The sequence below is a fragment of the Alosa sapidissima genome, chromosome 19, assembly GCF_018492685.1.
Source record: "Alosa sapidissima isolate fAloSap1 chromosome 19, fAloSap1.pri, whole genome shotgun sequence".
Classification (NCBI taxonomy): domain Eukaryota; kingdom Metazoa; phylum Chordata; class Actinopteri; order Clupeiformes; family Clupeidae; genus Alosa; species Alosa sapidissima.
This window is the reverse complement of record NC_055975.1, coordinates 29,031,466-29,043,965: the sequence shown is the minus strand read 5'-3', so window position 1 is coordinate 29,043,965 and position 12,500 is coordinate 29,031,466. Positions and strand designations below refer to the sequence as shown.

Sequence of the window (12,500 nt, the reverse complement as noted above, 5' to 3'; positions counted from 1 at the left end):
CCTATAGAGATGTTACCATTTATCCTATAGAGATGTCATCCTATAGATGTTACCATTCATCCCTTAGAGATGCTACCATTCATCCTATAGAGATGTCATCCTATAGATGTTACCATTCATCCCATAGAGATGCTACCATTCATCCTATAGAGATGTCATCCTATAGATGTTACCATTCATCCTATAGAGATGTTACCATTCATCCTATAGAGATGTCATCCTATAGATGTTACCATTCATCCCTTAGAGATGCTACCATTCATCCCTTAGAGATGCTACCATTCATCCTATAGAGATGTCATCCTATAGATGTTACCATTCATCCTATAGAGATGTCATCCTATAGATGTTACATCCTATAGATGTTACCATTCATCCTATAGAGATGTCATCATATAGATGTTACCATTCATCCCATAGAGATGCTACCATTCATCCTATAGAGATGTCATCCTATAGATGTTACCATTCATCCTATAGAGATGTTACCATTCATCCGATAGAGATGTCATCCTATAGATGTTACCATTCATCCTATAGAGATGTTACCATTTATCCTATAGAGATGTCATCCTATAGATGTTACCATTCATCCCTTAGAGATGCTACCATTCATCCGATAGAGATGTCATCCTATAGATGTTACCATTCATCCCATAGAGATGCTACCATTCATCCTATAGAGATGTCATCCTATAGATGTTACCATTCATCCTATAGAGATGTTACCATTCATCCTATAGAGATGTCATCCTATAGATGTTACCATTCATCCCTTAGAGATGCTACCATTCATCCCTTAGAGATGCTACCATTCATCCTATAGAGATGTCCTCCTATAGATGTTACCATTCATCCTATAGAGATGTCATCCTATAGATGTTACATCCTATAGATGTTACCATTCATCCTATAGAGATGTCATCATATAGATGTTACCATTCATCCCATAGAGATGCTACCATTCATCCTATAGAGATGTCATCCTATAGATGTTACCATTCATCCTATAGAGATGTTACCATTCATCCGATAGAGATGTCATCCTATAGATGTTACCATTCATCCCTTAGAGATGCTACCATTCATCCTATAGAGATGTCATCCTATAGATGTTACCATTCATCCTACAGAGATGTCATCCTATAGATGTTACCATTCATCCTATAGAGATGTTACTATTCATCCCATAGATGTTACCATTCATCCTATAGATGTTACCATTCATCCTATCCCTTGTTCCTCTCAATGTCAGTGTTGCAATGTTAGTGTAGAAGTTGTTACTAACTAATGAAACAATATTTAATTTAATTGAATTGATTGTGTCTTGACTGTGTTCCTTGCCAGTCTAACTGGGGATGAGGCTGGATCGCCCTATGACAAAGAGTCCATGGCCATCATCCACCTTAACAACACCACGGTCATGTACCTGAAGGAGGTCACCAAGTTCCTGGCCATGGTGTGCTTCCTGAGGGAGGAGAGCTTTGAAAGGAAAGGTGAGTGAAAGCACCTGTGGGCAGGAGACATTTTGCTTTTGTATTTTTCCTTTCATCTGCTTTCACACCTCCTCAGAAATCTCAGACCTCTCAGACAGCCACAGTTGACTTGAGAGGCCACCCATCTCTGCTCCTCTCTTTGTGAGGTTGTGGTGTGCAATGTGTGGTAGGGTAGCCTGTGACCCCTAGTTCAACTCCAAGGAGTCAGACGTGCGAGTGTGTACGTGACTATCTGTCCCTGCTCCCTCCTGCAGGGCTTATCGACTACAACTTCCACTGCTTCAAGAAGGCCATCGAGGACGTGTTTGACGTGCGCCTCAAGGTCCAGAAGAGCCGCAAGCTGCTGAGCCAGCGCAGGTGGAGTAAACAGAACACTCCCAACGGAGCCCACGTCCAGCCACACTGACCACATCACGGGAGAACGTCTGGCTGTCACCCTGTTCCGGAACAATCGCCATGGAGCCTTTTTTTAGCTCTTTTCTTTTTTTTAGATGTGTTAGATGACGTGAAGATTAACAAATAGCATTTTTCTTTTCTTTTCTGTAAATCATAAAACTCAGAAAAATGAAAATTGTACCTGGAAAGTACAATGTTTTTATATAATAATATGATATTTTGTTTTTTTGTCAGTAGTAGCCAAAGAGATCATGTCCAAGCAGTTGCCTTTTTTCATTATCCACATAGGCTACTGATTTGGATTTTACTAATGTAATATAGGACGTTGTGCCAAAAGAGACCTATTTGATTTCATCGAGTAGTGTTACACTGTGTGAATTAGTGAAACAATGATTGCATTTGTGTAAATAATTTGCATTCAATCAGAGCACCTCCCTGAGCTGTGACTTAACTGCTGCTTTACCTAGTCACAGTGTATCAGTGTTATCATTAAACAGATGTGAAAAACCTAGACCCCTGCCATTATAGACCTACGTATATTAATATGGCTCTTCATTGCCGCTATAAACCTGTATTAATATGGCTCTTCATTTGCTCAGATTGTAAGAACATAGGCTACTGGTATTTTCAGTTCACCTGTTTTCTTTCTTAATTAGAGCATACATCTTTTCTTAATAACTGACATTGAAACAAGCCTTTCATAAAACATAAACATAATCTCCTTAAAATGGGTCAATACCTTGCATGTCAATATGGTTTACATCTGTTTAGAAAGTGGACTAGCAAACAGTTGTATAGAATGATAAACATTTAGTGAAATTGTTTTTATTCTGTTTGTTCACATTCAACTTGCTGTTATTATATTTAGACAGTGACAGGTCAAATGATTATTCTCATTTTTTTCTAGGAGTTGCTTGAATGCTTGAACTTCTTCAGCTTTATGTTTCAAAGCAAAAAGATTTATAATCACAACATGTTTGCCCTTTGTTTTATTACTAATTTGTTGCATATTTCTGTATTTATTTATTTATTTTGTTAAATAATAAAGATGGCATTTGTTACGTTCGTCACCTGTGAGTAGGCCTATATTGAGAACTGTAAAACATTAAATAACATGCCAATATATACAAGCTGGTCATGTGCCAAGGACTTGTGTACTTGTGAAAGTACATTTGAGACAAATAGGAAATCTTTACGCAAGTGTGAGCACCAGATGCACTTGTCTAATCTGATCATAATATTGGACCCAGTAGGTCTATGTGGAGTGACTAAGTATACTGCAACAAATTATGGCTATAATATTGACCCTTATGAATTTGAGAACTGGAGTTACTTCCACTGAATTATATAGTTGAATGGCCAGAATTATAGCAATGTTTTGGTAGAGGTTGCAGGGAGATTAATCTAGTAGTAATCTAGCAACGGTAGGTAGCCCACATGACATGACCACTGATGTATCTGGGTGCAATCCAATCACATGCATTAGCCCGCTAAATGTGTTCGAGATGCTGTCAACAAGCGGCCAAAGGGTCTGATTGAACTGGCGCTGCTGGGGCGCTCTGCGGGCTAAGCACGTCCACGGCTAATCTCCCTGGGTTTCCTTACCTTACATGAGGACTGTGGTGGTTGTGTGTCTGGTTAGGTCACTGCTTGTTACATAACCGCCAAGGCTCTCTCGATGGACGCTAAATCGTCTGTGTGGTGAAAACTACAATGTGTTACATAAGACAATTTCATGTTTAGAAAAAATAATCCTTCTCGCCGATCCCCCCCGCCCTTCTCTTTCGGTATCAGTCTGACCCATCTGTGGCTACGAGCTCTCCCGTTGCTGGCATGAGTCGTTCTTAAATTTAGAAAAGAAAAAAAAAAATCTCGGACATCCTCCCTGGATATGTGTATTTATGACACAACAGCAGTGTTTCACTAATACGAATTTCTGGGTGGCTCGCAGACAAATCTGGCGGCTTTCCCCTGCCATTTGTCGATTGTTTTTTTTGTGATTGCTGAGTTAAAGTTTGCTCTGACGCTGCTGATTATGTTAATTAAAAGCGGCAGGATCTGTCACAGCAGAGTAGAATCGATGTAGGCCTACTGTGTAGAATAGATGGTGGCTGTCGCTGAAATAAACAGTTGCTTCGAAGTGATTTATTATGTCATAAATCTCTATTTTTTTTAATGTTATTCATGGTGCCTTGCAAGAATGTGACCTGCAGTTTTATTGTAGACAATAGGCTACTTCTTAAACTTATGTTTTATGAGTATAATCACATCATGCGAATCCGTAAGCTAGGCCAATCTAAACATTTGTTTTAAAGCAGTTGTTTTAGACACCTGTTACTGTGTTCTTAATGAGATCCCACTACTTGCCCAACGATCTTTTCACCCAGGCATGGGTTTTTCACATAGCAGAATTCACCAATTAGCGAAAGCAATTTGACTAAGAAAAATCATGCATTTTCTCCATGGAATTACATGGTAGAAGACGCTGAAAGAGAGCTATGCTTCTGTTTTGTGTTCTAGATGACTTTCTCATCAGTGCGTTCCATGGGCTCTTTAACCCAAGGCAGCAATCCACGTTTTAAATCAGATTAAAGCCAGATCAGTGTCATATAGAATAAAGTAAATGGCTAAAAGCAACAGATGTGCACCAGTGTTGGAAAACATTGCTCACAGAATTGGTCACGAATAACACGTCGTCTGTAGATGGTAACAAACATGTGCTCCAGGCATGAAGAAGAAACATGTCACTGTCACTGATTGCTCTTTGGCACGAGGTCACGCCAGCATTTGCAACTATCTCGTGTGACATTAGAATAGGAATGCATGATTGTGTTGAACCATAAGACCAAACGAAAGATTGCATTTTTGCAGCTATGGATATGGATGTCTGATGATGGGAGTTCATTCCATGGACTTGCCTGGTGTTATTGCAATACTATGGGGTTGTGGAAAGCTCTCCGTTCTAATACACACCGACCTCGGTGACGAAAATGTGACGTGCAACACGGGGGGTATAGAGTGATAGTTGTAGGCCTTATTATGCGTGGGCCTTCAGATGCAGCAGGTGTGTGATTTCCAAAAACCATGGCGGGAGAACCGACTGCACTCTGGTTAGCTTGCATTTGCTTTGCTGTTGCTTAGAATGTTAGATTCTTGCGATAGATGTCTTCAGACAATAAAAAGTAATTTGGAAGGGAAATTGAAGAGAGAGTTGCCCCCTGCGTTGGCCATGATTCCGCTTTGAAAATCAGAGGTTCACAGGCTACTGTGGCCTTGGTCAGTGGCGCCGCCAGTCGTAATCCTGTACGCACTGTGCGTAGGCCTACAATTTATTCATGAAATCATTCAATATTACAACAATAAAACTAGCTTGTGTAATGTCTTAATTGAAACATGCTTCGCGCACAAATGATAGCCTAGGGAAAAGAGAATGGACATCTCAACAAGCAGTTCTGGCGCTTAAAAACGCAATGTTCAGTCATAAATCATTCAAGCTTAGGCCTAGTGCTCGTCATGAAATGAGAACAGCAGCTTAATATTTTTCAGGTGTTTAACAGTAGGCCTAGGCGCACTGTTAGCAGTTATGCCGAAGGCAGTGCGATTATTGCATCCTGTCACTCTGTTTGGAACATCGCAGTTCGGGTTGATAAGATTCAGTTAAGTATGGATCGTCTTAAAGTTTGGGACAACCAAACAGCAGTGTAGGCAAAGCAAATCCTACTTGTTAGGTTACCATAGCTGTCTTTTCTCTAGGCCTGGGCCTATCGGAAATCGCGACATAAGCTCATTGGTTTATTTTTTCTTTTCTTTCTTGTTCGCGTGTTGGGTAGTGAAGCGATAATGCATTTAAAGCAATGTACATCATGTGAGCCAGAGCCGATATGGCCAGAGCTGCTGCTCGTGTGCTCAGTAAAGGTATTTCTGTCCCACCCAAAACTCTTTCATTCATCAAAGTAGACTACACAGAGCCGGTACTGCTGACTGAGATAACAATGTAAATACATGGCACGAGCTGTGCCGCAACAAGCCCAATGCATGATACATTATGTTTACTGAGCTAATCCATAATCACGCCTGATATCTGCTCACTGTTGACAAGCTTACACTGTTAACATGTCACCGTTCTGTCAAATTGTATACAATATGAATTATATATGATTTTGACGAGGATTGCAGTTATAAGCAGTCTTCACTGGGGAGACAGCTAAAACTCTGGTCCCTTTTCCCTGATTTGTTCCCTTTGAGGAATAGTTTAATAGGCAACAGAGTAGAGCCAGCTACCCACGCATGGTCATGATTGGCTTCATCAGGCTCTGAAAGTAAGACTGGCATTTTTGCAGTTAGCTTAGACCAGATTCAGAACAACTATTTGTTAGATGCAAAGGCTGCTAGAGAGCGTTGTCACTGCAGATAATGAACAGGTAAGCCTACTGGGTACTGTAAGTTTGCACAGGCTTGTTTGTAGACTGATATTTTTGTATGAACCTTGGGATGGAAATTGGAACAGGCATGTTTGTCTGTTCATCAAACCTGAAGGTGTTTGTGTTTGAATATGTCCAGCAAAAATTGGTTTCACTCTTTACTTTGAGATTTTGCATTAACCTACTGAAGGTCCATCAACCATACTGTTTACATGCCTTCTGTATGGATAGCAACAAGCAGAATAGGTACACATACCGTCTTACCGTCTTAACTGCCTGCACATTGAGAGCGATACTCAACAATCAGAGCCATTACTCCCGGGACTGTCTGACCACTGAGAGAGAATTGTCCATGACTCACACACCCACTGTGTTATACAAAACTTTAATTCTACAATTCATATCTACATAAAGTATTTATATTGATATACAAGTAGATTGTTTATATAAATAACTAAAAAGGCCCACAGAACAAATCAACAGTAGCAGACCAGCACATGAGGTTGTCTGTAGACTGGTGCTGGTAAAGTAGGCCTATAAGGAATTTGCACAAAGTGAAAAGAGTTTTTTACACAGAAAGGTACGGCTCTATTTTGCCTCACCTTAATGCCATCATAAACTCACCAACATAGACCCAAAGCATTGATCCAAATGATGCAAGACTTCATTAACACTTTAGTTAAGATGCACATGTTATCCATCAATACATAATACATATGGGTCTTGAACTGTATATTGAGCGTCATTACACACGTATAAGGTCTTTATTGAACTATTTCTTATTCTTACTGAAAAGATGATTTGTTCTTGGTACATCCTTGATAAGCTACCAGTTGTGTATTAATATATAATATGGGTAATATGAATAGAAGCTCTCTAGCCTTCTAATACATTTGTCACTATAAGTCATATCCAGACAGTGCAGGTTATTAGGAGTCTATAGACTCTCTATTTTGATCCATACTACCAGTAACCTTAGATCAAGTTTAGCGCTAATACACATATTAATTATGTAGAAATAGCTAACATGAATAGTTAACATGTGTTCCCTAATCTGCAGTGCTACCAAGACCTCTTGGATGAAGAAGCTCTAATAGCAGCAAATGAAGGATTCTTTGATTAGAACACATCAAGCTTAACACTCATTAAGCAAAACTCATTATTTTAACACAGACAATTTCTAGAATATATTTATGATTAGTTTTGCAAGCTATTTGATGTATATAATATGTGGTTGCTGAGGGGGGGGGGGGGGGGGGGGGGGGACTTGAACAGTTGTGTGCTGTGCGTATGTACTATATAGTCACCTAATTGGCAGCCTCCATAAATAGCCTACTCACTTCCACTCTAATTAGGCTGTTATAGATGTCATTTCCATAAACACTTAATTCATGGAGGATTTGAACACATGTTGCAGTGCCATTGGCATATCTCAACTTTAGTCACTGGCTTCAGAAGTGTCTGTGGCTCTCTCTTGGCACCCGGCACCCATATATGAAAAACCTATAAGCTTTATTAAAACACTTCAGCTGCAGAGCATTGCCATGAATAATTCTACTTGTGATGCTTGTGCCAAAATGGAGCCTTCACTCCGTGAGGCTAATAGTACTTAATCAATGCAGTACAACATTGTAGTGTTGTCATTGCAAAAAAGAATGTGTGCAATGTCCCGTACACAGTATAGAATCTATAGGCAAAACAATGGATACTTCTCTGCCGCAGCAATCCGCGTGCAGAGAATGCATCCCTTCTTTACTGGGAGGTTTGATTATGATGATGTTGCTTCATTGTCCCTCTCGCTGTTAGGGAAACTTCACAAAGTTAGATAGAACTCTCTGCGTCTGAGGAAGCCTGCCAATACATCAAAGTGTCTTTGTGCTTTTGACCTTGTGGCAAAGGGCCAGCCATGGGAACAAATAAAATTCAGAGGCACATTGGCCATTATTTATTTATTTCACCTTGGATAATGTGAAAAGGCTGATCTGAGTGTTTAGATTCTCCCTCTTTGTTCTCGGTCCTTGTATAGATCCTTTATGTTATTGTTGTCCGCTTGGCACAGCTTCAGTTCAGCTCTCGGTGCCAGCCATGCTGATCATTTGGAGGTTCAGTGTCCTGGGAATCCCCCCAAATCCCTGCACAGTAAGGAAGCACTGCACATCAAAACATCCCCCTCTTCAATGAGAGCACTGACTTTCAATTAGAGTAAATCTGAATAGCTGATGTGGTCCTGCTGTTTGCCCCGTAGCCAAGGCTTGATGTAAGTCTTTGGGACACGCAGTGAGGAAGAGACATGCCAATGTGGTGTTGGGCAGATACATATGCAAAACCTCTTTAAGTATGTCAAGCTTCTTATAATACATCAGTCAACTTAAAAACAAATTAACCTTGGGTATTTAGTAGTATTGTGCTTTTATGCCATTTAAATTGTAAATATTCTTGTTTGAACATGCTCACACATTCAAACACACACGCATACACAAATAAACGTGCGCGCGCGCGCACACACACACACACACAAACAACACACACACATACAGAGAGAGAGAGAGAGAGAGAGAGAGAGAGAGAGAGACTCTTTAGCAAAATCCCAACCGCACAAAACCGAAGGACGGATTTTTTCCCTTGAATATTGAAAGGCCAGACCAACTTTTTACGTAACGCATCATTTAGAGACATTGGCAATGCTTCAGATCGGTTGCGGACTCTCAGAGAGCGGGGCTTGCAGGGCGTGGCAGCCGTGAATTGCTGTGAAATCCCTGATAAGCCGAGCCTGAGCGGCAGCCGAGCCCGCGCTGAGTGGGCGGAAAAGCGCGTGAAAAAAGAGCCTCGCCATCTGCTGCGCTGGGGTCCAGGGTAACGCGGTTCCCTCGAGGCAAGCTCCTCATGGAACTGGGCTATGGCCAAATGTACCGTAGCCTAGTCCAGAAAACACTCCCGTGCTTGCCACTGCTCTCTGCTTGCTGCCGTTCAAAGATTGACGCCTCTGGAGAGAAAGAGAGAGCCTCGAACCCAACGGGAAATCCTACTCTCTCAAGCATCCCTCTTAGAGTTGAATCGACTGCATTTGGAAACCTGATTAAAGCTCCAGAGTAGCATTAATAAAGGCGTAAGGGGATAAAGGCTGATGCAGTTGATATATAGTATTTTCACGATCAAAATGACATAATTTCCCCATGAACTATATTTCCTCATGCGCTCAATCTTACCCCGGGCCAAAACCTCGCCTTCACTAAAGGTTAACAAAGGTGCCCACCGCACCGGTGGATAGATGTGCCATTAAATTCGCCGGAGTCCAACATGAGCAAACACTCTACTAATGGATAGCCGAGGTTACGTATGCACACTAATCCTAAGGTTTTTTTTTTGTTGCTCTCCAGCAAACTGGAGGCTGTGTCCAGATGCGTAGGCTAAGCTAGCAGTGCTCTCGCATTGGCTCAGCTTACATGCGATGCTGATGCTGACTCGCCATGTGGGCACGGAGATGCTCGAGGTCTGAGCACCAAAGAACAGCTGTACAGCTGTGAACCAATGACAAACGGGAGACGGCGCTAAGCGCAACAGCATCTTCAGCGGTGATATTTAAACCACTGACTGTTGGCAATGCAAGTTTTGTGTCTGACGGTGAAGATGATGCTGTTTCCCGCGCGGATCTCACATGGACTGGATGGGGTTTCTGGACTAACCTGTGGATACATGAGCCTAAACGCATGATGCCTTATTTTCTACAGTCGCTGTTTTTCCTTCTCTGCCTGATCATTGTCGTTGAATGCCGAAAACATGGAAATAGAGAGAGAAGGTGGACGGGACCAGTGGAGACTCAGAAGCATGGCACGTAAGTGTGTAGACGTCTCTTGCGTCTGCGTCTCTTCTACTTAAAGATTTTCCGACTGCTTTGCGCTGAGCACTTCGGAGAGGTAATTAACCCGGGCCAAGTCTCCAAGCTTTCACGTCGCGTTTATGTTATTTATTCGTTTCACTTCAATTCAATTTATATTAAAAAAATATATGTTGGCTATGATGTTAAAGAGTATGATGATATTCATGAAATATAAATAACAATGTTTTTTTTTATTATTACTTATTTTTTTAGAAATCTTGGTAAACATGAACATTTCAATATTTTGTTTGGATATTGACGAGAAAGATGAGGACTGCAGATGAGAAGAAATGTGATAACAATTAGAGATCATCGAGACACATAAGTCTTCTAAACCCCCATTTAGCGTTTTGGATAGTCTTTAGTGTTTACCCGCGCTGAGTTGTTCTACGGATAGATAATTAGCCCGCGCTCGTAGCGCGCCTCAGACCTTAATTGGGACAGAGCGCGAGTGGAGCGGAGACACTGGCATGACCCAGACAGCGCGTGCCCCCTGCCCAGTGCATCAATGGGCATGCGGTGCTTTGTGCATTTCACTCGCGGCCAAAAAGACCACGTGTCACCAGCACGTTTCGCCCATCTGCCAGTGTACATTTGTGGTGCGCTGGCATGATAGGCATCAGTATGTACTTAACGCTTTGCAGCGGTATCACATTAAGGCAGTTTAATCTTTTGCTTTTTATTCAAAGTGGAAATTGTTTCCTAAACACAAAAGCTATCCATTTGTCTCCATAGGCTAGATTTCTGGTTTGTTTTTAACATTGCCTGTAACATCTACCACAAAGAACATGTGCCATTGCCTGCTAAGTGATGCAAAGCCAACAGAAGAGGTTGGTCAGAGGGAGTCTGAGTCACTGTTGTCCCCATCACAAACAATTCATTTGATGTAAAAAAAAAGACAGACAAACAAACAAGCCAAAAACAGACTCATTTTAATGAAGGTATCTTACTCACCACTGTAAACCAGTGGATACTACATTCTGTCATATACTATTTCTGAGAGCCAGTGGAACAATAAGATCATTTGAGATAATGAGAGATTATATCAAACAGGACCCCAGTTATCTGCAGTACAGAACTCCCCCAGACGTGGGCCAGCTCCACCCCAGGGTCGCGGGCTATGGTAGGGCGCTCTGAGGATGATTAATAATTGATCAGCAATAAACTGTGTCAGTTTTGGATACGCCAGTACTAACCACATCAAATATTACAGGACTGATTATATAATAGTAGTGGCATTATTGAATAATGAATAAATCAAATGTTATTAAGCCAGTTTAATCCTCCTGAAAATGATTCTCGTTGAATAGTATTGTTTTAACAGTTGTGTCTCCTGCACATTGTAAATGGTGAAATAATTAGTATTAAATACAGTATGTAGATCTACAACACCTCACTGCCTTAATATATGCTGCAAGGGGATATTAAGTACCTAACTAAAATAGTAAACTAAAATAGTTGTTGACAAGATATGATTTCCTGATCATGTTATTGATAGTTCACTGACTAAGAAGCCACCTGATGTAACCAAATCCAGGAAGATGAAGACGGAGCAGATTCTTCGCGTGGATGACCATGATTTCACCATGAGGCCAGCGTTTGGAGGTAAGACCCTTACACATTTGCATGCACTCACTAAAGGAAAACATCACCCATGCAGCTGTTTATCCAAAGTGAGCCTTTGTGTTGTTCTTGTTGTTGTTGTTGTTGTTGTTGTCGTTCTCCCTCTCTGTTGTCCCACAGTAAAGGCTCATTTCCATTGACTAACCCTCTGATCCAAGGTCAAAGCATGAACTCCGTTCGGGTCATGTTCCCCACAAATGTCACCAACACCAAAGGGTCACTAGGAAGCATCATTCCCTTAAAAATGCCTGAAGATGAACTTGAAATTATTGTTATCTTCCCCCAACCAAACACCTCTTAATTTGTACCAAATCCTCCTCTTAACTGGGTAACAGAGCCCTTTAATCTCTTGCTGTGTGGTGGCCAACCTCTTAATTACACCTTGAGCCGTGGGCAAATCATCTTCATACCTCTCTGCAAATTCCTGCATGGGAAAAAATGAAGGTTGGCTGTTACATAGTGCTAGTGCCTTTGGAGTCTATAATAAAAAAAGTCATTTTTTTGGTGGTTGAGACAGTGCCAAGACACTGTAGCTTGATGTCTCTGACCCCCCCCCCCCCCCGTGCAAGGTGCCCGTGTAATGAGACTCATGTGAGTTGTCTCTCATCTAGTTCTCTCTCATGTCAAAATGTCCTGCAGCTATTCTACCCAACATAGCTCTTCATGTGAGGAGCCTCCACGAACGCT

General features: G+C 41.4%; 2 protein-coding genes across 5 annotated transcripts in view; both read left to right on the top strand.

Moving 5' to 3' along the window:
* Window positions 1–2,679, top strand: part of rragd (ras-related GTP binding D) — a 21,123-nt gene extending 18,444 nt beyond the window's left edge. For both annotated transcript variants that reach the window (XM_042072871.1, XM_042072872.1), the window contains exons 6-7: window positions 1,348–1,496; window positions 1,751–2,679. In XM_042072871.1, the coding sequence (XP_041928805.1) occupies window positions 1,348–1,496; window positions 1,751–1,902 (301 nt within the window). In that variant the 3' untranslated portion in view covers window positions 1,903–2,679. The remainder of the gene's footprint in view (window positions 1–1,347; window positions 1,497–1,750) is intronic.
* Window positions 2,680–9,846: 7,167 nt separating this feature from the next.
* Window positions 9,847–12,500, top strand: part of gabrr2a (gamma-aminobutyric acid type A receptor subunit rho2a) — a 19,265-nt gene continuing 16,611 nt past the window's right edge. The window contains exons 1-2 of one of the 3 annotated variants that reach the window (XM_042073326.1): window positions 9,847–10,145; window positions 11,728–11,795. In XM_042073326.1, the coding sequence (XP_041929260.1) occupies window positions 10,021–10,145; window positions 11,728–11,795 (193 nt within the window). In that variant the 5' untranslated portion in view covers window positions 9,847–10,020. Of the gene's footprint in view, window positions 10,146–11,688; window positions 11,796–12,500 lie in introns of those variants that run through there. The other 2 variants (XM_042073325.1, XM_042073328.1) reach the window with 2 other exon arrangements.